Raw genomic sequence first — 26,971 nt, 5'->3', positions numbered from 1 at the left:
ATTCCTGTGACTTAGTTTAGTGAACTCAACTTCTGCACCTTTTAGACAAAGGAAAATTTTGTTACCTCTTAAAACTCTTCTGGAAAGAATCATAAACTAACCCTAACTTTAAAGACTCTTCTATTGTAATAACTGACCTGGAGCCTGTTCAATACATAAACAGTGGCAATGCTGTCAATCCCTTCCTCAACGAAAACACAATGAAGTCTAAGCTTTGTGGTAGACATCTGGGTTAGACCTGCTGCACCGTCACCACAGGCTTGCATCGTCAGCAAGCTCTAACGATGCTCTAACATCTGGAACCTTACACAGACACTAGTCAGAACCAAAAATATGCACAGCTTTGGTTTAAATTGTTTTCCTATTTATCTAAACTTCATTTTTATCATCCAGGGATGTCTAAAATCATGATTAAAAGAGACATGACTTAAATTACAGCCATAAACAGCATATGCATCTAAGAAATAAACCATCTTCTATATTTAAATAAAATCTTTAATAAGACCAAGAATAAAACTGAGGATGTAGTCTTTATCATAAATTTTTACCTGGGGGAGGACAAGTGTTTTAATGTATTTCCTCAAACATCTTTCTTACATGAGAAGATGGTGTTACTACCACAAAACCATTCTTTCTACCTATGATATTTTACAAAGCATCATTTAAGCACCAAAGAAAATTTCTGTAAACAAACTTTTAACCAGTAAACTAATGGCAAATATCATTTTGCCTTTATACAATTCTTAAAAGGCCACACATGAGCCTCTACTTCCTATAATGCATTTTTGTAATAAAAGTCCAGCCATATTTATACAAACAACAAAGAATTACTATACAATTATGGAAACAAAAGGTAGATCAACAAACTAGAGCTTTTTAGTTAAAAAGCAAGAACAGGAGACCTATAAAATATATGCCGTGTAGAAAAATTCGGATTTTTAAGTTTCATGGAAGGAATGGCAATTAGTAAAAAGATGGTAGTGTCACTGGCATTTAATGATCCTGTTAGGAAAGTAATCAGCAATAAACTAGAAATGTGCTACCTCCTAGTATGTCCCTTCTTTCACACTGGTGCAATTTATAGCACTTAACATCAGCTCTCTAAAATACTAGAATAATTCCAACACAAAAACTAAATTCCAGCTGGAATAAATTAAACCTGCAAGGGGTTTCTGGTGTATTAGAAAAAAAAAATACTGCAGGGCACAGAAGGACTGACCTACATGTTACATGACAGAGTGACTCAAACCTTCAAACCTTTGTTGTGCCAGATTCTCTGTTGCTATAATATTGCTTTCTAAACTGTTTGGCAGCAAGGCAACGAAATAGAACAACAAAACATAAAAGAAAGTACTAATGGTTTAATGTTTGTATATCTAGGTTGAAAAAAGCCTTAGCGTAGCTCTTTCTTACTGCAGATGGAAAAGGTTTCCATTTGGCACACTGAAGTTGGTAAGAAAAGCAGGAAAGAACTCCGAGTTTGGTATTCCAATCACAGGGAGCTAAGGTAACAGCAGCAAAGGAAACCAGAAAAGAGAGTGTTGTAAGAAAAACGTCGGAGACAGACAACAGCAAGCTCTTTGTGTCTACCAGTCACTGTCTCTGAAATACTTTCATTTGAACACAATATACAAATTATTATTTACATATTGATTACTCTCAATAAGGAGCTAGAATCTATTTTTGCTGTGCTCTAACTAACAGTGCCCACTGAAAAAACCATTGACCACCAGGCAAGAAGGCCTTAAACAAAAATTCCATTCACATTGCATATTTTATTTAGGTCTGTCTTTTTGTTCCTCTTCAAGTTTGGTGCGCAAAAAGGAAAACTCTAAAAAGTCCTGTAAACGAAGTCTGAGTTCCTGTGGCTGATAACTTCTCTGAAGCTCGTGTTTCTTGTTAAGTAGAATGTTCTGCAGGCTTACAAAGGCATTGCTTTAAACAGTGGTGTCTCCAAAGTCCTTGTTCCAGCGGATGTATGCTTCTAGGGTTTGAGGGCTCACACTGCGCTTTATCTTTTTTAAGGACTCTGTGAAGTCAGATAATCGAATATTTCTCATCTAGATTTAAAAAAAGTGACATAGAATGAAATGATGAACATGTATGCAGTAAATAAATTAAAATGAAACTTTGTTAATTTTATAAGATAAACATATTCTTAGAAAAATCATGCTAATCATTTAAATATATTTTTATATTACATATTAGGCAAGTTTGCTATACAAGACACCTACAAAATCTATGCCAATACACTGTTATTATTTGTATATTAATATTTCATAGCATATGTTTTCTTCACTAAAAACAACAAACAAAACAAAAGACATTAGAAAAAAATCTGATAAAGCAATAGAAAACAACCCTAAATTCTACCTCTGGGTGTATAATTACAGTGGTCTGAGTGAGAGAGCCTCCCACACTCCACTCCCACACCCCACTCCCACACCCCACTCCACAAGGCTCCTATATTTGAATGCCTGATCTGAAGTTGGTGGAACTGTCCCTTGTTGGAGGAAGTGTGTCACTGGGGTGCTCTTTGAGTTTTCAACAGCCCATGCCAGGTGCAGTATGTCTCTTTCCTGGCCTCCTTCTTGCTCATAAAGGCGTAAGGTCTCAGCTTCAGTACCGTGCCTGCCTGCCTACTGCCATTCTGCTAGTTTTTGAAGTTACCTTGGTCATGGTGTTTTGGAACAACAATAGGAAAGTAACTAAGACAACAACCCAAACTTATTCTACTTCTGGTTTTTCTCTCCATCGTGCCCTAAGATTGCACACTGGTCCACCTTCCATTCCCCACAAGTATATCTCTAAGTTCATACCAGGTTCATCACAAAGGAAAAGGGTTGGTTACAATAAACATGAGCTGGGAATGATGCTTTTTAGCAGCATATGAAGCTTCCTACTATTGATATTGCTGAGAACCCAACACCAGACCTTTACACGTGCAAGGCACACACTCTATCACTAAGCTCCATCCCTAGGGATCCTCCTAACATATGAAATCACGTTTCTTGTAGCTTTTCACTCAGTGCTTACATAACTTGATTAAATGACTACATTTTTAACCATTACTAAAATACAGCATAGTAACTGATTTATAAGCCTTATATATTTAAATGAAACAAAGTTAAAATTGTCTTGTTTCTAATTAAATAGAGTAGAAAAATTTACAAGTCTTATAGAGGATTCAAATGAAGAAAAATAATCATAAAATATACACACCTCACTGGCAGACATATTCTTCACCTGCTCTGGTTTCAGTTCTGTAAAAGATAAGTCAGATACTTAAAAAATATTTTAAGTTTAAATTTCGTATTGGCAAATATAAGCACAGTGATCTCATAGTACCTGTGCAATGCTCATCATTAAAGTCAAAAGACATTCGCACAGACAGCACATACAATAAAAATAGTAAATGAGGAAATGTAGACATTCAGTTTCTTGCATATATGCTCCAAACCACCGTTTATAAACTTGAAATAGAAGCCGGGCGGTGGTGGTGCACGCCTTTAATCCCAGCACTCGGGAGGCAGAGGCAGGCGGATCTCTGGGAGTTCGAGGCAAGCCTGGTATACAAGAGCTAGTTCCAGGACAGGCTCCAAAGCTACAGAGAAACCCTGTCTTGAAAAACCAAATAAAGAAATAAATAAATAAATAAACAAACTTGAAATAGAACTAAAAAGAAAGTAACTTGTTTGTTATAAAAGATTTTTGTTGCTGTTATTGTTTTTTGTTGTTGTTGCTGTTTTAGGGTTTTGGTTTTTTTTTTTTTTTTTTTTTTTCCGAGAGAGGATTTCTCTGTGTAGTAGTCCTGGCTGTCCTGGAGCTCACTCTAGACCAGGCTGACCTCAAACTCACTGAAATCCACCTGCCTCTGCCTCCCAAGTTATTTTTTGTTTTTCAAGACAGGATTTCTCTGTGTAACCTTGACTGTCCTAGAACTTGCTCTGTAGGTCAGGCTGTCATCGGGCTCAAAGATCCATCGCCTGCTTCTGCCTCCTAAGATCAGGGATTAAAGGCTCACAGCACAACTACCAGGCATAAATAAATTAGTTGATGTGTATGGGTGTTTTGTCTGCATGTGTGTCGTTGCACCACATGCACTACCTGTTAAATATGGAGGGCATTGCAATTCCCTGGAGTTATAGTTGGTTTAGAGTTGCCCTGTAGGTGCTGGGAATTGAATCTGGATCCTCTGTAAGAACAGCCAGTCTTCCTAATTACTGAGTCATCTCACCAGTCCCTAGATTTAGAGGCTCTCAATGCCCAGCACTGCCAAAAGAAACAAACCATCCAGTTTTCTTGCTCCTTAGTCACTATAAAAAATTGACACATCAGAGAAGTTTATTTGCAAATTGCTCTCCCATTTCTACTTTAAAAAAAAGAATTATTGGGGGCTGGAGAGATGGCTCAGTGGTTAAGAGCATTGCCTGCTCTTCCGAAGGTCCTGAGTTCAATTCCCAGCAACCACATGGTGGCTCACAACCATCTGTAATGAGGTCTGGCGCCCTCTTCTGGCCTTCAGGCATACAGACAGAATATTGTATACATAATAAATAAATAAATATTTAAAAAAAAAAGAATTATTTTTAATTTATGAATCTGTGTGTGCCACATGTGTGAAAGTACCTCAAGAGGCCAGAAGAGGGCATCAGATCTCTGGAGCTGCAGTTACAAGTGGTTGTAGGCCATCCAATGTGGGTACTGGAAACCTATTTCAGTACTATGAGAGCAGCAAGTGCTCTTAATACTGAAGCCATCTTTCCAGCCCCCCATTCCTTTTTTTTTAAATTATTATATCATATGTTTTAGGTGTTTGCATGCATATATATCTGTGTACTATGTGCATGTCTGTTGTCTGCAGAGGCCAGAAGACAGACGGTGTCAGAACCTATGGAATTGGAGTTAGAGTGGTTGACAGCCACTCACTATGTGGGTGCTGGGAACTGAACCTAGGTCCTGTGGAAGAACAGCAAGTGCTCTAAAGCTCTGGGCCATCCCTCCATATCTGTTCTGCATTTCTACTCTTGACTAAGAATAAAAGTCTCATTTGATGCTTAGTCTGTGTATTGTTCTGCAGTTGGGAAAGCAGCCTGGAGGCAGAAACTGGTATCAGACTCAGTCACCCAAATCTGGTCAGTCAGGCTGCTCACTGGAGAATCACTTCCTGTAAGTAAGTGTTAGCAGTCAGGAAGGAAGGAACATCAAGGACTGACTGTTTTTCTGGGAGCCATTTTAAGTATACCAGCGGATACTTGTTGAGAAGATGCAAACTGCTTGTGCCCTGCCCATTGGCTGACTGTCGCGCCTGCCTCGACCAGTAAGGAAGACACAACACTGGAGCTCTTCTTGCAAGCAGTTTATTCAGGACCTTGTCACAGCAATCTTTCTCCTTCTCTTTCTCTTTCTCTCTCTCCGGGCAAACCTCTCCCAGCCCTTAAAAAGGCATAGGCCACCAACCCCGGATTGCCAGGTGGGCACTGCCCATAGGTCCACGCATATGCAAGCAGCTGACAATCATTGCGTGATAATAGCATGAGTCAGGCCTTAGCCATAATAGGAGTTGATTATCACAGAGAGCACTCGCTTTTGGGATCACAGAGGGCAGAAGTCAGCACCATGAGGTGCGGCTCCACGCAGCTCTCTACAGCTGACTGCTTCTGGGAGGTGGAAATGTATCCCCTTTGTGATGGTCTCCAACATTGTGATCTTACCTTTGGGAGACTGAAAGAATGTGCTGAGGCAAGACTGGTTCCTTGGATTTTTTGTTTTTGTTTTTGTTTTTTGAGGGGGGGAATCTAACTTTGAGGAGATTAAAATATTTCTGTTGTTGAGGACCCTCTACCCCATGGGGACTTATCTTTGAGAAGTTCAGAAGTATTTCTTCTACAAACATGGGCTTCTGACAGGGACCTGGGAATCAGTGACCATGTGAGGACCTTCTAAGGATTTTTTGTAGGACCAAGACTTGGGCTTGGATATCTGTTCTACTATTATGTTTGTCTAAGTACACTGTCTTAAGAATTTGTGCTGGGCGGTGGTGGCACACGCCTTTAATCCCAGCACTCCCAGCACAAGGGCAGGTTGGTCAATACAACAAGTTCCAGGACAGAATCTAAAGCTATTGAGAAACTCTGTCTGGAGGTGGAGGGTGTTCTCTGCTGTTGATTATTTCCTTGGATTCCAGACAGCTAGCTTTACTTCTTTTTTTCCCATTTGTTTTCAACATTTTTGGTATGTATGAACCATTATATATGCCTGTATGTGCACAAGCATGCACACAGAACTTCAGGGAAGAATGGCAGGTGTTATCTTCTAGTATTCTCTGTCTTATTCCTTAAAGACAGGGCCTTGAGGGCTGGAAAGCTACTCAGTGGTTAACTGTACTTCATAACAATTATGAAGCCTGGAGTTCTGATCCAGCACCTAGTGCAAGCCCTATGCTGCAAGGGAGAGGGACACAGTGTAATGGTCTCTCCTGTCGCTTTAAGAGACAAGCCACACCCATTCCCCCTCCAAGTCCAATGAGGCAGGCAGATCTTCCTTCCTGCTTGCAGCCTGAGTTCCTTCTTTTTCACTCTCCCTCTCGAAGAGGCAGCTTCTGTCTCTCCCTCCCACCCCTCTGCCACATAGCCCACTGCTGTCAGCCTGCAGTGTTCCTGCTGCTGCAGCCTCTGGGGATCCGGCAGCACTTTTAATTAATCCATTACAACAAGAGGATTGTTAGAGTCTGCTTAATTCTAGTCTAGTTGAGCAAACCTCAGTCCCAGGCTCACAGAGATATCCTACGTGAAGGTAAAAGACCTGGAGTGACAGTCCAGGTCACCCGGACTCCCACTTCTGGCTTCCTTGCTGGCACACAAGCATGTGTACTCACACACACATAAATACACAAACAATAAATCTAAAATAACAATGACATAAAAACAAGGTATCTTGCCAACCCAGAATCTCAGTATTTGGTTAAGCTGGCTGGCTAGCTAATTTCTGGGAACTGTTCCCCAGTACTGGAGTTACTGGCATGTGGAGTCATATCTAGTTTTTATATATGCATGCTGGAGATTCAAACTCAGGGTTGATTTCAGTTTTTTTTTTTTTTCGAGACAGTGTTTTTGCACAGCAAGTGCTCTTACCTACTTGAGTCATCTCCTAGCCCTTAGGTTTCTGTTGTTTATTTGTAGTACCAGGAACTGAACTATGGTCTTGGACATGTAAGGCAATCACTGAGCTGATGCTCTCTTTTACACTGGCAAGCCTTCATCTCACTCACTAGTCCATACTGGCCTTGAACTTGTGACCCTCCTCTGTCATCTTCCCAAATAGCTGGATTACAAGCCTGTGCCAGCATACCTACCTTCTGGTATTCAAAGTGCTAAATCTTTCTTTTTTGGGGGGAGGGGGTTGGGTTTTTCGAGACAAGTTTCTAAAACTTGTTAAGAGGTCTGCAGCAATTCTTCAATCGAAAAATTACTGTGTAAATCTCCAATATAGAGACAGATCCAAACTTAGGGTTTGGAGGAGTACCAAAGGTTTTAGAAAGCAAGAAAAGGTCTTATAAAAGGGGTGTTTTGTAACGGTTATGAGCTATTTTCACATGTTCTGTAGATTGCCTTACATTTTAAAAGATTTATTATTATTATTATTATTATTATTATTATTAATCATTATGTGCGTGGGGGACCTGTAGTAGAGGAGAGGTGCCCCTGGAGGCTAGAGGCACTATATCCCCCTGAAGCTGGAGTTACAGGCAGTTATGAGTCATCTAACATGGGTGCTAGGAACTGAACTCAGGTTCTTTTAGCACTGAGTCATTTAATCAATATACTTTTACATTTAAAAGATCGTTAATAGAGAAAAGACCGTGAACACGCAACAGAGAACACTTTTTCCAGAAAGCCTCAACTATTCAATATATTTCACAAAAAAAATGCCTACTGACTGAAGTATTTAGTCAGGGGCCTCATCCCAGACCCTGACATCCATCTTTGGAATATTGGGCAGGAAGCGAAGCTCCATTTCAAGCCCCCTCCTGTGGGAGTTGCCTTAATCCAAACTCCACCTCAGAGAAAGCCCGCCAAATGGTGACCCCCTTCCCAGGGAGGGTCAAGACCATGCCCACAGGCTATTTAAACTGCCCCCCCACCAGAGAATGGACACGCTGTCTCCTTGTTTAGTGTGGTCTCTGCTTCTCTCTCTCTCCCCCTCGCCATGCTTCCCCAGTGCCATCTGGAGAACCTCCTCTAAGAAATATTCCTAACACTGACTTCTACTCTGATAATGTTTTGTATCAAGCTTTGAACTAATACAACTTTATTTCTTTTGTACTTATGACTTAGTGGTTAAGAGCACTTGCTGCTCTTACAAGAGGACCAGGGATTGAGTCCTAGCACCCACATGACAGCTCCCAAATGGCTGTAACTTCAGTTCTAGGGTATCTCATGCCCTCTTTTGACCTCTGTGGGCACTACATGCATATGGTGTAAATAAATATATATGCAAAACTCTAGTGCCTTTGATCCCGCCAAGTACTTGGGAAGCAGAGGCAGGCAGGTCTCTGAGTTTGAGGCTAGCCTGGTCTACAAAGTAAGTTTTAGAACAGCCGGGGCTATTACACACAGAAACCAAAAATAAACAAAAAATACTATCATATACATAAACAAATAAAATGTAAAACTATGTATCTCTCAAGAGGCTAAATGTATAACATGGTATTATTCAAAGTTCTAGTGTTTCAAATGCTTTCGTACTCACCTCGGATAGGGCCCAATGCTGCATCTTTTGCTAAAGCTGTGAGATCACTCCCAGAGTATCCATCAGTCATTCTGAACAATAGAAGCAGAGGATAACAAATTACCTTCTTTGCAGATTAAAACTTTCCTGTACTCCTACATCTCATGAGATACAGGAAAAAGGATCACAAGCTTGAGACTAACCTCAACTATACAGTGGGACAAATAAAAAGTCCCAACAGAAAGAGCACACAAAAATCTCTACAAGAGAGGCAAGCTAATAGTTATGTGGTCTGATTTTTCGTTCTTCTAAAATATATTTATTTATTCTATGTATATGTGTGCCTGGTTGTATGTATGCACAGAACTGTGTGTGCATGTGCCTACAGAGGTCAGAAGGCATTGATCCTCTGGATCTGGAGTTTACAGGTAGTTGTGAACCACCCAATGTGGATGTAGGGAACTGAACCTAGGTCTTCTGCAAGAACAGCCAGTGCTCTTAACTGCTCAGCCAACTCTCCAGTGCCATGATTTAATGTTTTAAGGGCATAGAAAGGCCCATTTATAAGAACAACACAATCTAATGCTCACCCCTTATAACAGCTCAAATTTCCAGGATTAGAGAACCATGCAGTACCACCTGAAGCCTCCATTATGCATCTGAAGACAGTTATGGATGAGACCCAACACACTTATAGATGACTATGTCATATGCAATGTCAAAATGCAAGACACCTTTGCTTTAGGATAAGGTAGGCTCTGAAGCAGGCCCCATTAAGTTATAAACACATCACCTAGAGAGGTCAACTCTATAAGCTATTAGTAGCCAATCAACACATAACCACAATCACTTTTCCTTTCTCTGAGAAAGGGACTGATTCAAGTCCAAATGGATCAAAAACCTCAACATAAAGCCAGCCACACTGAACCTTATAGAAAAGAAAGTGGGAAGTACACTTGAACGCATTGGCACAGGAGACTACTTCCTAAATATAACCCCAGTAGCACAGACACTGAGAGAAACAATTAATAGGACTTATTGAAACTGAAAAGCTTCTGTAAAACAAAGGACATGGTCAACAAGATAAAACAACACCTACACTTCTGCATTGTTGGTGGGAATGCAAGCTGGTACAACCCCTTTGGATGTCAGTGTGGTGATTTCTCAGAAAATTAGGAAAAAACCTTCAAGACCCAGTATTACCACTTTTGGGTATATATCCAAAGGATGCTCAATCGTGCCACAAGGACATGTGCTCAACTATGTTCATAGCAGCTTTGTTTGTCATAGGCAGAACCTGGAAACAACCTAATGCCCCTTGACCAAAGAATGGATAAGGAAAATGTGGTACATTTACACAATGGAGTACTACACAGCAGAAAAAAAAAAAAGAACATCTTGAATTTTGCAGGAAAATGGATGGAGCTAGAACACATTAATTTGAGTGAGGTAACCCAGACCCAGAAAGACAATTATCACATGTACTCACTCATAGGTGGTTTTTAATCATAAAGCAAAGAAAGCCAGCCTACAAACCACAATCCCAGAGAACTTAGACAACAATGAGGACACTAAGAGAGACTTACATAGATCTAATCTACATGGGAAGTAGAAAGTAGAAAAAGACAAGATCTCCTGAGTAAACTGGGAGCAAGGGGACCTTAGGGGAGGGTCGAAGGGGGGATGGGAGAGGCAGGGAGGGGAGCAGAGAAAAATGTAGAACTCAATAAATATCAATTAAAAAAAGGGGGGGCTGATTATGTAGTGTACTACCTCCCAGTGCTGGGATTAAAGGAATGTGCTACCATGTTCAGTCACAATGACTTGATTGGTAAGTTGACTGGCAAAGAGCACCCTCTTAGTAAGGTGAGACCTAAAAAGTCTTTAAATTTCTTTAAATGAGCACAGAAAAGATTAAAGAAGTGTTTGGCATAGAAGGTAGTTATAAAAAGGAGACACACCTGAATATGATGCCTCAACAGACTCATTTATTTTATACTCATATCTAGACTGGCCTCAAACTTGCTATGTAGCAAGGATGATCTTGAACTGATCCTCCAGTTATTTAAACTATTTTTGTTTTATTGGCTTTTTGTTTGTTTGTGTTTTGTTTTGTTTTTCGAGATAGGGGTTCTCTCTGTAGCTTTGGTGCTAGAACTCACTCTGTAGCCCAGGCTGGCCTCTAACTCACTGAGATTCACCTGACACTGCTTCCTGACTGCTGGGATTAAAGGCATGTGACACCACTACCTGGCTTTTTAAACTATTTTTTGCCATTTTGAGGGATGTAACCTGTGGAAGTCCTGCCTGCAATCAGTGTCCACACAAGGACACTGACAAAGTGTTTAATATATAGTCTATCATTTATCAGGCTCAACTCCCCTCCCCTTACCCCATGAGGTTTTTTTTTTTTTTTAAATATTTATTTTTTATTATGTATACAATATTCTGTCTGTGTATATGCCTGCAGGCCAGAAGAGGGCACCAGACCTCATTACAGATGGTTGTGAGCCACCATGTGGTTGCTGGGAATTGAACTCAGGACCTTTGTAAGAGAAGGCAATGTTCTTAACCACTGAGCCATCTCTCCAGCCCCCCCCCCCCCATGAGGTTTATTGCAGAATTTGGTTCAAATAAACCAACAGTGTTCTGAGTGGGTTTACTAAAAGTCCTAAATCTTCTGTATCTGGCCTGCTTATGATCAAATAATGCTGTTTGCCTTCTGTAAGAATCCTTTTGAGTCAGTCTATAAGAATTCTTGGCTGGGCGATGGTGGCGCACGCCTTTAATCCCAGCACTCGGGAGGCAGAGGTAGGTAGATCACTGTGAGTTCGAGACCAGCCTGGTCTACAGAGCTAGTTCCTGGACAGGCTCCAAAGCCACAGAGAAACCCTGTCTCGAAAAACCAAAAAAAAAAAAATTCTTGACCCACAATCTTTCCTGTTAGTAATTGTCCATCTAGTATACGTAATAACAAGAAGATAGTAAAGCAGCAGCACTGTTTGAGAAAAGATGCTGCCACACAGTCACCTCTCAGGAATCAGGTTCCTTAAGAGAACAGGCCTCAAGACCATGATAGATCACCGAGAAGGGATAGAAATGTAATTTTATGAGAAAAGCCGGCATGATGGGAGCTTAAGGAAGGAGAAATGGAAAGAAAAGGCCTACCTGGGAATCAGAGTCTTCTGAAGTGTGGACAATATCCTAACCACTGAGTGACTCCCCAGCCACACATAAAAAGGTTTTGATGAAGTCAGAGTAGATACCAGTATCAGGGCTTCACTGCAAAACACTACAGTTGTCATTCCAATGTCATGGCACTTCTTGGCTTTGAGATGGGGTCTCTATATGTAGCCCAAGTTAGCCTTGAATTCATGACTCAACTGTCTCTATCTCCTGAGTGCTTGGGAGAAGGTATGTACCACCATACTCTACTTCCTTACTATGTTTAAGGTAGGTTTTCAGATGAACAAGTTAAATGTGTTTCTACCTAATACAGAAGAGGAAGTATATATGAAAGTATCTGTGTTGGTCTCAAATATGAAGGGATTTTACTTCTCAAATTATTTTAATATTTATGAGCTTTATATATAAAAAGACTATATTGTCATTACATAATTAGTTCAGGTCTACTATAAGAGAGAAATTGAAATTCCTTTATATCAGGAAGAGGAGGTAAGAAAAAAAAGAAAGTAAAAGACAAGAAAATTTCTGGAAAATGAATTGCTCACTTTAAATAAGCTTGTTTTACTTAAACAATTTTTTATATTAGCTCATTTTAAACAGCACACAAAGAGAAATTTTTACAAATGAAACTGATGCCTTAAGACAGATGAATCAGATGAATGAAACCACTCACCTAGCAAGTTGTGCAAGTTCTTTTTGGGTCAGAGGACTTCCTTGTTTACATAACAGGTTTTTAAGTAGAAGCAGTCTCGTCTGAAAGTAAGTATTAAAGAATTACCAAAAAGGCCCAATTTGATATGAGAATTATAAAAACTGGTCAGTATTAATTAATAAACTAAGAATTAGCTTAATGTAATATTCCAGAATCAATTCCTGATTCTTGACCTTAGGCATTATTTCTGACTGTTAAACATAACAAAAACTATCTGTGAGAATGGGGGAATTTCTGAAGACTGTCCAGATACAGCACCAAGAAAGTGGCCATTGTTACTATCAAGGGTGCTAAGAGCCTGAACTAGAAAACTACAGTTTTTTATAAAGACTTATTTATTTTTATTTTGGATGAATGAATATTTGTTCAAATGTATGTATGTGTACTGCTTGTGTGTCCTATGCCTAAAGAAGCAAAAGAAGGGTATCTGATCCTCTGAACCTGATATTAAGGATGCTGTAAACTGCCATGTGGGTTCTGGGAACCAAGCCCACACAGGTAAGAGCAGAGAGTGCTCTCAACTGCTGAGCCATCTCTCCAGCTCCAATAAATATAATATTTTCAAAAAGATATATTGACATATGATTTTATATAGCAAGAATTTCATACATTATAGGTATTAATTCGAATGACTTAACTATACAGAATTGTAAAACCATCACCATAATAAGATTTTAGAACATCTGTCACTCCTGGAAGCTCACTCATGCCTCTTTGCAATTAATCCCTACTCCTACCTCCTCTCCTATCTAACCACCATCTGACTGTATTTTTAGAAATCTGTCTTTTCTAAATATTTCATCTAAAAGGAATAAAATCAGGGCAAGGGAGATAGCTCAGTGGTTAAGAACACTAGCTGCTCTTCCAGAGAACCCAGGTTTGATTCCCAGCACCTACATGGAAGCTCATAACTATCTGAAACTCCAGTTTCAGGGGATCTGATCTCTTCTAGCCTGTCTGGGGCCCAAGTACACATGCGGTACACAGACATACAGTAGACAAAACACACAAAATCATAAAGAAAAATGAGTAAATAAATAAAACAATAAAATAAAATCATATATAACTAGTTTGTATATGGTTCCAATCCCTATTTTTTAATTTTGTTAATATTAATGAATGTAATATGTACAGCTGATGAATTTTTTTTTCAGTCCTATGGATCAAACCCAGGGCCCTATACATATTGGACAAATGCTCTACTTCTAAGCTATATCCCAAGCCCTATAAAATTAAATAATAAATTTGTAAACTGGGGCTGGAGAGATGGCTCAGTGGTTAAGAGCATTGCCTGCTCTTCCAAAGGTCCTTAGTTCAATTCCCAGCAACCACATGGTGGCTCACAACCATCTGTAATGGGGTCTGGTGCCCTCTTCTGGCCTGCAGCATACACACAGACAGAACATTGTATACATAATAAATAAATAAATATTAAAAAAAATTGTAAACTAAATAGCACTCATTGACTGGATATGCCACATTGTTTATACATTAAGCAACTGAATTACTTTTCTTGCAGACTGAGGCTATTGTTAGGACAGCTGTCTAATACTGTTGGTATGTCTTCCTTCTTTGGAGAAGTCTCTACTTCTTTTGGATAAAATGTTCAGGAACTGCTGGGTCTTATTTAAGTTTATGGTTATTGTTTTAAGAAACTGCCAACCTTTTGTTTGTTTGTTTGTTTTTCGAGACAGGAGCTATTTTTTTAAGATTTATTTTATCTTATGTGTATGGATATTTTGTACCTGCATGTATGTATGTGCACCACATGTATGTCGGATCTCCTGGAACTGGAGTCACAGTTGTGAACACCCAGTGGGTGCTAGCAATTGAACCCTGTCCCTCAGAAGAGCAGCCAGTCAGTGCTCTTAACAGCTGAGCTATTTCTCCAGTTCCAACAAAATGTTCTCAAAATTGCTATACCACAGAATTGCAAATATAATATTGTCAGGATGGTACTTGCTTTTACTTTAATAAAAAATTGAAATATAAATATACATACCTCCTCATTTGGTAAAGACACATATACCCGTTTAATAAAACGCCTGAAAAATCAAATTAGAAATATAAATATGAAGCTATAGGTAACTCAGCTCAAATAACAATTAATAGAAAAAGCTGTAAATATAATATCTAAGGCGATTAAAAGTTCTTTCTGATTATTAATACAAAAAGGTAATTTTACTTTTTTTAGTGTGGGTGGTTCACCTGCAATTGAGCCTATGAACTCACACATGCTAGACAGCCCCTTTTCTGATGGCCCTTTCATATTTTATCTTAAGATATAGTCTCATTAAGTTGCCCAGGTTGGCCCTAAATATAGTAATGGAAGGCCTTGAACTTGTGATCCTCCTGCTTTAGCCTTCCAAGTAGCTTGGATCACAGGGCTTTGGCTCCAGGCTTAGTTGTTATTTTTTTTCAAACTCTCTAGTTGATGATTTAAAATCTTTCATTTAGTAGATGGTTAAATTAAGCCTGCCATTTTGTATGTGTAAATTAATCGCAACAATATTTTAAATCAAAGAATATCTGAAATAATAAGCAGAATAAGAAGTCTTCTAAAAAAACAACTAAAAAGAACAAAGATTACAGAAACAGAAAGGTTCATTTCATTATTGCTGACTACGTTTTAATTTACAAAGCTTTACTGTGTGGAACAGCTGAGCAGAGCTCACCCAGCATATAATCCAGATGATTTTATGAACTATGAAAGGCATTCTGGACTTATTTTTACTTTTGACAACTGTATATTTATTTTTAATACTAAAAAATTTTAATTATTATTGGCAAGTACAGCTGAATTACATCTTAACCCACAGTACTTCATGATGTTTAAATAAAGGGAATGTAAGTATCAGGTGCCCAAAGTTGCTCCAGTTAGGGTGGTAGTTTGCAGGGTGGACAGTGACCTCAGCCACCTAACAGCTGGGTGGCACAGCATGGTGATGCCAGGGCTAAAATAATTAAATAACGGGGAAAAGTATATAAATATAAATGTGTGTGGAGGTGTGTATCTGTGGTCACAGCACAGGGAATGGAGACAGGAGAATTTGGAGTTTAAGGCTTTGAATACAATAGTGAGCCCAAGCAAAACCTGGGCTACATAAGATCCTATTTCAAAAAGTCAAAGATTTAAAATAATAATAATTAATAATAATAACTTTTAAAAATCAACACTCAGGAGGCAGAGACAGGCAGATCTCTGACTTTAAGGTTGAACTGGTCTACAGAGTACATTCCAGGACAGCCAGGGCTATACTGAGAAACCCTGTCCCAAAAGAATAACAAAACAAAAACAGGCCTGATGGTCAGTGAGTAAAAGTGCTTGGCACTAAGCTTGGTGACCTTAATTTGATCTTCTACACCAAGTAGTACAAAGAGCCAGAAGATTCTGAAAGGATGTCCTCAATTTCCATTCACATGCATGTGCAGGCCCCCACCCCCCCTCCAAAAAAAATTGAAAAAAAAAAATAAAAAAAGAATGAGTCAGGCAATAGTAGCACACACCTTTAATCCCAGCACTCAGGAAGCAGAGGCAGGCCAATTTCTGTAAGTTTGAGGCCAGTCTGGTCTACAGAGTGAGTTCCAGGACAGCCAGGGCTATAAAAATTAACCCTGTCTTAAAGCACGGGGGAAGGGGGAATGATGGTAAGAACTGATTTTAGACTTTAAAGTTAACGCAAAAGAAATGGTTCATCTAAATGTAGTATATAGACAATAGTTTTAATAATGTCCTAGGCATGATCCTAGGACATTGGTATAGTCAGCAACACTAGGAAGTGGACAACACATGGGGAAAATCATTTACTCTTAGAGTTGTAAGTGCAGGATATCCGAGGTAGGTGAGGTGAACCTAGGTGGTGGTGGCGCACTGAGAAGGCAGAAGCAGGCAGATGGCTCTAGGTTCCAGGCCAGCCAGGGTTACACACGAAAAGAGAGACAGGAGAGATGAGCACAAGAAATGAATCTGTCATAAACATATCTCACTACCTGAGAACGGCTTCATCAAGCTCTTGGGGCCTATTAGTTGCACCCATTACAAGTACTCTGTCATCTCCAGCAGATTGCACCTGCAAGCCAAAAAGTTTTGTCAGTATTTTAGATAAAATAAAAAGAAAAACTATATATATATACATATACATACACATACATACATACATACATGTATTGATAGTTTGGGTCATTTAGTAGGAAAGTATACACACTAAAATACTGTCAAAGTAAAAAGTATAATCAGTGGTTAGAAAGATGGCTCAGAGGTTAAGAGCATTTGTTGCTCTTGTAGAAGACTTGAATTTCAGTTCAAAGCACCTACATGGCAGCTCAAAACCACATGTAACTCTAGCTTTGGGGGATTTTATGTGCTCTTCAGGCTTCAGTAGGCTTCTGAACACATATACATACATAGTGCACAAAAACTCATGCAAATGCACAAAAATATATGATAAATAAATCTTTTTTTTCTTTTTCTTTTTTTTTTTTTTTGAGACAGGGTTTCTCTGTAGCTCTGAAGCCTGTCCTTAAAGTAGCTCTTACAGAGCAGGCTGGCCTCGAACTCACAGAGATCCGCCTGTCTCTGCCTCCGGAGTGCTGGGATTAAAGGCATGAGCCACCACCATCTGACCGATAAAATAAATCTTAAAATATATATATATGTGTGTGTGCACATATATAGAGATTACCAATACTTACACCATCAAATTCTATTAAAAATTCAGTTTTTAGTCGCCTACTAGCATCGTGCTCCCCTTCTCTTCTTTCGCACAGAAGACTATCGACTTCATCTAGAGGAAATGCAAAGGTGAGGGTTTAAGAGCAATCTAAGTAAGCCATCTAACATCCATCCATTTCGTACTTTTTAACAGAACTACCGAACTCATTCTTTAAAATGCTGTCCTTCTCAACAGCTTTTTGAGCAAAATTCTCTGACTTGGAAAGTGCAATTTCATAAATGCTCAACTAAGTTGGGAAAATACTTACCTATAAAAATTATAGACGGTTGAAGTTCTCGAGCCACAGCAAAGAGAGCTCTCACCAACTTCTCTCCTTCTCCCACCTACAAATGATGCATGCTTAATACACTTACATGCAATAATATTCCAGTTTTTATCATGATTTAAAATTTAACTTCATGACCTTATGATAAGATTGTGTAATTTTAGAAACCACACTATTTGCTTTTTAAAGGTTAGTGGGAAATATTTTACATTCTTACAGTGCACGAGTTCCATTCTTACTAGTTATAAACATTCAAGACAGATCTATTCATTTTGTGTGCATGTGTGTATGCGAATGTGTATGTGTTGTGCATGCACAGTACCACCATCTTGGTGCTCTCTTTTTTTGAGAATGGGTCTCTCAGTGGCCTACAGTTCAATAAGTCAGCTATGCTGGGCTGACCTCTAAGGCCCAAGGATTTGGTTGTCTTCACTTCCCCAGCTGGAATCACAAGGACAGGCTGCCATGCCCGACCTATCTAGTGTGGATTCCAGAGGTCAAACTTAGATTCTCACACTTGCACAGCAAAAACATTTTTGACTGCGAAAGGTCCCAGCTCTCCGTAAACCCTGCACGTTCGGCTGTACTACTCCCAAATTGGACTGAATTCTTCTCTGAATACTACTGGAGTCAGTGAAAGGAAAATTAGAAATCTAAACTGTAATATAAAGCAATTAAAAACAAAATCAAACAAACAAACAAAAAAAAACAAGAAATGCCAGGCATAATAGCATATGCCTTTAATACCAGCAGAGGCAGGTGGTTCTCTGTGAGTTCAAGGCCAGCCTGGTCTATATAGGAAGTTTCAGAACAGCCAGGGCCACATACAGAGACTCTGTCTCAAAAATGAAAACAAACAAAACAAAAGAGAAGATTTACATCATATTTTAATTTAGAGTCAAAGAGCAGGGAATATTCACTTTACTGTAAATCCTGTTTTCACATATATATCTCTCTCTAGATAGCCACATTAGGGAGACGAAATAGAAGTGATGGTATTTATTACAGCCTGAATTATGTTGCCCACCCAAACACACTGACGCCTTAGCTCTAGTATCTATAAATGAGACTCTATTTGGAAGTAGCATCCTTATAAATTAAGTTGATCATTAGGGTGAGTTCTACTCTGATGAAACTGTATTCTTATAACACATAGAAATGTAAACTCGGAAATTACAGAAATTGTCAAGTGATAACACAGAAATATGAATCTGCAAGTCAAGAACTACCAGGAATTATCAGCACATCAGAAACTAGAGACTTAAAATACAGTCACTGCTGTGGCTCCCAGAAGGTATTATAACTGCTAACACTTAGGTCTTGGGACCTGCAGCCTCCCAAGGATGTATTCCCACATCTTATTTATTTGTGCAATACATTTCCAGAATTTGATCCAAGCAGGTTTGGCCCTTTTTTAACCTAGGACCTACTATGACAGTATTCAACAACATAATTCTAATTTTAAAACAGCTAAAAAGTGTACAAAACCTTGTACCTTGAAGAGTAATATTCATTATACATAAGCATACAGTCATAAAACTCATAGAAAAAATTTTGTAATATTGCTATCATTTTATTTAAGTAGCACTTAAGAGTAATTTAAAAACATGACAATATGGGGAAAGGATCACTTACATATTTTGAAGTTAAACTTGCAGCACTTATATTGAAAAAGGTGGCATTAGATTCTGCAGCTACTGCTTTAGCCTTTAAGATCAGAAGAGTAAATATGTTAGTTCAACATCCTGATTTTTTTAAAAGCAGCTACATATGATCATAGAAGTACCAGATGTGTGATGTGACCCTCAGCATCAGCTACGACAAGTCTACACACTATTTTCGCAGAGAACTAGGAAGGAGTTCTCTTCTCTTTGGCAGGAAGATACTGGCCAGAGGAAGTTAAACAGGCAAGGAAAAACTTATTCTACTCCTGTGGGGTTTTGTGTTTGAGACCATATCTCACTATGCAGCCATGGCTGGCCTGGAATTCACTGCACAGACTAGGCTGGCCTTGAACTTAGAGTAATCCTCCTGCCTCTGCCTCTTCAGTGCCACCATGCCTTTAATATCTATTTGTTTTCTGCCTCCTAGTGCCACTATGCCTATAATATCTATTTGGTTTCATAGTTCAGAAAAATGATGCAGATATAGGTATTCAGATTTTGGTAAAAAACTACAAGAAAACCAACAGCAAACTAACTGGTCAAAGAAACTTGTTAAGATGGACAAATTCTAAGTGTCATTAGACAGATCATCAGTATAGTAAAGAAAGCTCTTCCTCAAAATAAAGCAAAAAACATGCTATGAAGAGTCACATACAATTTTCCATTTATTTTTGCATGAAAACTCAAGAAGTATATTACAACAATAAGCAATAAATAATAGACTCGGGAACAATATAGAACTACGTTTTTCCATATGATTTCTAGCATCTCAATAGAACCTTCAACCTTGGCAGCAGTCTTACCAGCATTGTCTTTCCGTTTCCGGGTGGACCGAAGAGTAACAACCCTCTGGCGGGAGCTCTGAGCCCTGTGAACAACTTACCAAACAAACATTGGTTACAGCTATGATCCTAGAGAGCTGATCCAGACATGCCAAGTATTTAATAATATCTTTCTTTGGGGAGTAAGATGGGGTGGGGTGTGACAGGGTCTCACTATGTATGCCTGGCTGGCCTAGAACTCATTATATAGACCAGGCTATCCTCAAACTAAGGGATTTGCCTGCCTTTGCCTCTAAGGCTGAGATTAGGTGTGTGCCACACAACAGGCCTTAAAGTTCTCTTTATACCTGCAATTGTATGATTCCTCTTGTAAAAAGCTTTCTTTTCTTTCTTTCTTTCTTTTTGTTTTTTGTTTTTCGAGACAGGGTTTCTCTATAGCTTTTGGAGCCTGTCCTGGAACTAGCTCTTGTAGACCAGGCTGGCCTCGAACTCACAGAGATCCACCTGCCTCTGCCTCCCTCCTGAGTGCTGGGATTAAAGGTGTGCACCACCACCGCCCGCCTGTAACAAGCTTTCTTTACATTTAGATCCAGTCTATTATATTATCACTGAGTCTCTAAACTATTACCTATGTCTTGCCCTGTAGCTCACTCTATAAGCTACAGTATGCTCCCCAAGGGGCCCTATTTGGGCACATGATATAACTTTGATTCATAAAAGACACATGGTTTTCTCTCTTAACTCTCTAATTTTATGAGTATTAACAAAAATGTAACTATCAGTCAAACTGTGATTTCATGACTTGGAATGATAAGTACTAAGTGAAAAAAATTTAAATAGGCAAAACTGAGCACGGTAGTGAGTGCTCACATCCTGGACGAAGAGGCTGAGGGAAGAGAGAACTACTTAAGCCCATGATTTCAAGACCTGCCTGGGTAACATTCTAAAACCTCATCCAGAAGAAAAGCAAGAAAGTAGAATGGAAAATGAAAAGATACAAGCTGGAAAAAACATCACACAATTATCTACTTTCCACATAAAAGTTAAAAATGGGGGCTGGAGAGATGGCTCAGAGGTTAAGAGCATTGCCTGCTCTTCCTAAGGTCCTGAGTTCAATTCCCAGCAACCACATGGTGGCTCACAACCATCTGTAATGATATCTGGTGCCCTCTTCTGGCCTGCAGGCATACACACAGACAGAATATTGTATACCTAATAAATACATAAATAAATGTTTAAAAAAAAAAAGTTAAAAATGGATTCAGGATTTCTTAAATTCATTCTCATCTCCTATAATAATTTATCAATAGCAAATGTGAATGCCTTTTGTGGAGTAAGACAGGCCATACTATGATATAGCCCTGACTGGTCCAGAATTCACTGTGGAATCAACAGTGGCCTCAAGCTCAAGATTATCCTGCCTCAGCCTCCTCAGCTGGATGCTTGGTACATACCCAGACTTTAATGTTTATATTTTTTAAAATAGTGAACTTGAATTATTTAATATGAATGAATCGTTTGATGCCATAAAATCCTTACCTCGGGCCGTAGAGAAGGAAGAATAACAATTTCTTGAAGTGCTTGTTTTGCCAATTCCTGACCAGCTATGTCATCAAATTTAACAGCTGTCCCACTAAAAATAGAACATCAGTTAATTTCACAACAGAAATATGGTTCAGCTATTTCAATGTAGCGTATAAGCCTAACACGGTCATATTTATGTTAACTGTGAAACTTGTTTATTAGCAAAAACCTTCAAAAATTAAATATAAAAGTAAATGAAATATTTATTATATATCACACATATGTATTTTTTTAAATTTATTTATTATGTATACAGCCTACATGTATGTCTGCACACCAGAAGAGGGCACCAGATTTTATCATAGATGGTGGTGAGCCACCATGTGGTTGTTGGGAATTGAACTCAGGACCTCTGGAAGAGCACTCAGTGCTCTTACCTCTGAGCCCCCCACACATATGTATTTTATAAGTAAAAATAAGAAATAGAAATGAGTTGCATAGCAAAACTTACTTGTCAACAATTTCATTCATTATGAGGTTTGCCAGGTTGCTGTCCACATTCCTAAAATTTTTCAAGTCTTTCTTCTTCCGAACAGCCGTTGTGGGTGTAGAAGGTTTATTGGTTCTATTTGGTTTTGGAGTACCCTTGAAGGACACAAGAATTTAATATGAAAACAACCTAGACTTTTCACTCATAAATCATCCTAAAATGCTGATAGAATTTAATAAAAACAAGGGGGGAAATGAAGCTAGGGAGAAATGAAATGCTTGCTACACAACAGTAAGAACCTGAGTTCAGGTCCCGAGAACTCATGTAAGCCAGGCACGTAGTCCGTATGTAACCCAGCATTGTCACTGGAGCTCACAGACCAGCTAGTAGAGTGTGTGAGCCCCAGGTTTGGCATGAAAAGTGACTGAGCAAGTAATCTGAGGTCTCCCTCTGGTCTCCATACACAGGCAAACACAAAGAAAAAAAAATCTAAGACTGCAAAGACTGAGTATTTAACCTAAAACTATCTTCACTATAGAATGACATTTGACATGAAGAGAGCTAATAGATTTTATCCAGAGATTCAGTTACTATTAAAGACAAAGCTGAGACAGAAAACTGGCTCAGGAGTTAAGAGATTTTACTGGAAATTCATGAGGAATGGAGTTAGGATGTCACCATGCACATAACATGCCAATCATCCTGTACATGCCTGTAACCCCAGTTCCGAAGGCAATGGAAACCAGATGATTACCAGGGCCTGTAGACTTACAGCCAAGAATAAATAAGCTCTAGGTTCAAAGGTGGACTATTCCTCAAAGGAATAGGCAGACACTCAGCGCCCTCTGGCCTTCAATTACGTGCATATGCAATTACACACACCCACACACCCCTTTTTTAAAACCCAAAGATCCTCTAAAAAAAGTCATCTTTGGGGCTGGAGAAATGGCTCAGTGGTTAAGAGCACTGGCTGCTCTTCCGAAGGTCCTGAGTTCAATTCCCAGCAACCACATGGTGGCTCACAACCATTTGTAATGAGATCTGGCGCCCTCTTCATGCAGGCAGAATGTTGTATACATAATAAATAAATAAAATCTTTAAAAAAAAAAAGTCATCTTTGAGTCTTATTAGAATTACAACAAAATTCTAGGTATGTTTAATGTTCTAAAATTTACATAATCTAGCTGGTCAGTGGTGGTACATGCTTTTAATCCCAGCATTCAGGAGGCAGAAGGCAGAGGATCTCTGTGAGTTTGAGGCCAACCTGTTCAATAGAGTGAGTTCTAGGAAAGCCAAGTCTACACAGAGCAAGCCTGCCTTGAAAAAGCAAAATAAACAAATAATAAAATTTACACAATCTGAAATGATCATAAAACTAGAATTAAAATGACATATACAATATTATACTGAAAAGACTTCCTAAGTAAACAATATAAAATTTCTAATTATTCTGAAAGGAACTAAGATTTTAATAGCAAATAGTTTTTGCAAATTAGAAAATTATATTTCCCTTTGTGGAAACCACTCAAGTCTATAAGGCATTACAGAGAACTCAATACACTAAAGCAAGCATGACAAAGCACAATTGCACCCGTTCTAGAGTACCTTATGCGTGGAAGCTGCAGGACCAGGACCCTGCCTTGCTCCAGAAACCATGGACAAACCACTGCAACTAGGTGCTCTGTGGTGACCAGAAAGGCCCGTGGATCCACTTTTCATGACTGCTTTTGATCGAGGCAGTGAATTACTAGCATGTGTTAGGGGATCTTTCCTCTTCGGAACTGCTCCACTTTCTGTCAAGAAAAAAGTACAGCCATCATGATTGAAAACTTTGACTATGCAGATAAAAAGTAATAATAATAATTTATAATACTAGCAACAATAAAAAGTAATACTAGCAAATTTGCAAAACAAGGTACCAGCAGTTTAAAATTTGTATTTATTATTATTGTGTATATGATGTTTGAATGAGTGTGGATGCACATATGTCACAGTGCACACGCAGAAGTCAGAAGACAAGTTTCTGACTTTGGTTCTCACCTCCCATTTGTGAGTAACAGGGGTCAAACACAGGCCATCAAGCTTGTGCAGTAAGTGCCTTTATCAACTGAGCCATCTCACTGGCCCTTAACAAAGGTTTTTAAATCCAGAAGCATTTCAAAATAAGATCTGAATCAGAAAATAAGGACAAGGACAAGGATATCATGGGAATAGTTACTGGGAAAAGACATTTGGTTATTAGGTTTGTCCTTCCCTGTTGTAGATTATAATTTTCTTATGAGGAAAATTGTATTTGTAAATAGCTGGGCAGTGGTAAGCACACCTTTAATCCCAGTACTTGGGAGACAGAGACAGGAGGATCTCAATGAGTTCAAGGCCAGCCTTGCCTACAGAGTGAATTCCAGGTCAGGCTCCAAAGCAACCCTGTCTTGAAAAAAGGTAAAAATAAATAAAATAGAAAAATCAGTGCTTATTAATAATGATGTTTTCTGTAAAGACAAATGTTAAGCCAGGCAAGTAGGGTGGCTTAAACTATAATGTGAGTACTCTTGAGGCTGATCCAGGGAAGATTTCTGTGAGTTCAACAATAACCTGGGCTATGTGAGTTCTAGGCTACAAAGTGTGAAACTATGCTTAAGGAAAAAAAAAAGCTAGCGGAGCATAGTGGTGCATGCCTTTAATCCCAGCACTTGGGAGGCAGAGGCAAGTGAATTTCTGTAATTCCCAGGTCAGCCTGGTCTGTACAGTGAGTTCCATGACAGCCAGAGCTACATAATAGAGGGACCTTGTCTCAAAAATCAGAGAAGCCGGGTGGTGGGGTACGTCATATTTCAAAAAAATCAAAACAAAACAAACAAAAAACAACAAGCCAATAACAGAGAGACAAACAAAAAATGCTGGTCACGGTGACATATAATCCCATAATCCTAACACTGGGCAAGTAGAGACAGGAGGATCACTGCAATCTTCAGGTGGTATTCATAGCTTTTCTTTTGTCGAACCAAAAGGAAAACCCATTCCCCAACATAACACATTTCTTTAAAGCACATTAGCTGATTTAACTCCATAGTCTTTTCTACTAGCAAATGTCTCTCCACAGCTGTTGCTCCTTTCTCATTGGCATTAAAAAAATTTAAAGTTAATAAAGCATTATGCAATCTAATTCAGGGGGTATTTATCATTCCTTTTTGTTTATTTAATATATACTTTAGAGTTTGATTTGATCTTTCTGTAATTGCCTGGCCTATGGGACTGTGTGGTATACCTGTAATATGCTTTATATTATAATAAGAAAAATCTGTTTCATTTTCTTAGAGACATAAGCTGTAGCATTGTCTGTGTTTATTTGAACAAGGTATACCCATGGCAGCCATAACTTCCAGGAAATGTGTAATTAATGTTTGAGAAAGTATTAAGGTTTTCATATTAAAAACACAAAAAGAAAAATCCCACAAACAAAATACAACAAAAATGAAAATATTAGGCCGGGCAGTAGTGGCGCACACCTTTAACCCCAGCACTCGGGAGGCAGAGGCAGGAGGATCTCTGTGAGTTCGAGGCCAGCCTGATCTACAAGAGCTAGTGAACCAAAAAAAAAAAAAAAAAAAAAAAAAAAACTACGGAGAAACCCTGTCTCGAAAAAAATAAAAAAAAAAAAAGAAAAGAAAAATATTATTTAAAGGAACTTGTACAGCCTGGCTATGGTGGTACAAAACTTTCATCGTAGTACTTGATACAGAGGTAGGCAGATCTCTGAGTTGAAACTGGCCTAGTCTATGTAGAGAGTTCCAGGCCAGCCAGGGCTACACCAAATTATGTACAGATATGGTGCAATACGTTTGTAATTCCAATACTGGGGAAAAAGAGGCATGAACACTGATGGATTTTGGAAATTAAAGGACACCCGGTCTATATAGTAAGTTCCAAGCAGGTAAGGCTACATAGTAAGACCCTGTCCCAAATGACAGAAACAAAATACAAAAAAACAATATTAGCAACAAGAAGACGATCAAATCATGTTTTCTGAGATGGCACAGTGGGGAAAGGCACTGGCTATCAAGTTTGACAACTTGAGTTTAATCCCAAGGACCTACATGGTACTAGGAGAGAACCCCTTCTTTCAGGTGTCCTCTGACCTCCAAATGTGTTTACAAACACATACACGCATACATGGATTTATATTGTTTTTCTAAAGAACAGGTTTACTGAGTACAATTGAAGGGCCAGTGGTCTAGACAGTAATGAGAGTACCACCTCCTCATCTTTTGTACTTTATAAGTAGGAAGTTGGAAAACATGTGACTAGGTATGTTTAGAACAGCTCTACTATATCTACTATGAATGATAAGGATTCTGTATGTTTTACTAATCCTGTGAAAACAAAACAGTTATACCTTCTACTACACAGCAAAACCAACATTATAGGGTAAGCAAGAGTTCATTTTCCATGCAAGCTTTAGTTTACGTTAGTTAGCCTAAACCTACCTGACTGGAGGTGTCCATTGCGGCATGTCAGGTTAGTACTATCATTATAGACGTCCGTTTGTGACTTGGAAAATTGCAAAACTGGTTGAAGCTTCTCTATGCAACAGAGGAGGTTAAAAAGAACAAAATAAACAGAAAGAAAAATAAACAAATAAAAGGCATGTGGAAAATGGAAAATTATTGTGTTACAAAGCTGTCAGTGAAGTTTTTGCACATATATGAAATATACTCTAAAATATGTAATTAGTAAGAACTCATATGAAAAGTACAGAAGTTAACACGTGGAAGGCTATGTTGAAAATACTCCTTATTCAGGCTGGTAACCTAAGACAGTTACTTATCACTATTTTTAACAGCAAGTGATGGCTTCTTTTCATATGCTCAAATCCCTAAGATAATTT

General features: G+C 38.8%; 1 protein-coding gene across 4 annotated transcripts in view; it reads right to left on the bottom strand.

Annotated features, from left to right (window-relative positions):
• Positions 1-1,755: 1,755 nt before the first annotated feature.
• The window catches only part of Spast (spastin), a 47,540-nt gene continuing 22,324 nt past the window's right edge, over positions 1,756-26,971 (bottom strand). For 2 of the 4 annotated variants that reach the window (XM_041631080.1, XM_041631081.1), the window contains exons 4-17: positions 26,571-26,666; positions 23,692-23,879; positions 22,108-22,241; positions 21,612-21,705; positions 20,094-20,168; positions 19,262-19,333; positions 17,609-17,684; positions 17,321-17,412; positions 16,619-16,698; positions 14,631-14,673; positions 12,590-12,669; positions 8,752-8,822; positions 3,223-3,263; positions 1,756-2,060 (exon numbers count right to left, since the gene is read on the bottom strand). In XM_041631080.1, coding sequence (XP_041487014.1) covers positions 1,938-2,060; positions 3,223-3,263; positions 8,752-8,822; positions 12,590-12,669; positions 14,631-14,673; positions 16,619-16,698; positions 17,321-17,412; positions 17,609-17,684; positions 19,262-19,333; positions 20,094-20,168; positions 21,612-21,705; positions 22,108-22,241; positions 23,692-23,879; positions 26,571-26,666 — 1,265 coding nt within the window. In that variant the 3' untranslated portion in view covers positions 1,756-1,937. The remainder of the gene's footprint in view (positions 2,061-3,222; positions 3,264-8,751; positions 8,823-12,589; positions 12,670-14,630; positions 14,674-16,618; positions 16,699-17,320; positions 17,413-17,608; positions 17,685-19,261; positions 19,334-20,093; positions 20,169-21,611; positions 21,706-22,107; positions 22,242-23,691; positions 23,880-26,570; positions 26,667-26,971) is intronic. The other 2 variants (XM_041631082.1, XM_041631083.1) reach the window with 1 other exon arrangement.

Source organism: Microtus oregoni, unplaced genomic scaffold (assembly GCF_018167655.1).
Source record: "Microtus oregoni isolate MIOR12 unplaced genomic scaffold, Mior012 000036F_ref0000092, whole genome shotgun sequence".
Taxonomy (NCBI): domain Eukaryota; kingdom Metazoa; phylum Chordata; class Mammalia; order Rodentia; family Cricetidae; genus Microtus; species Microtus oregoni.
This window is presented reverse-complemented; position numbering and strand designations above follow the sequence as displayed.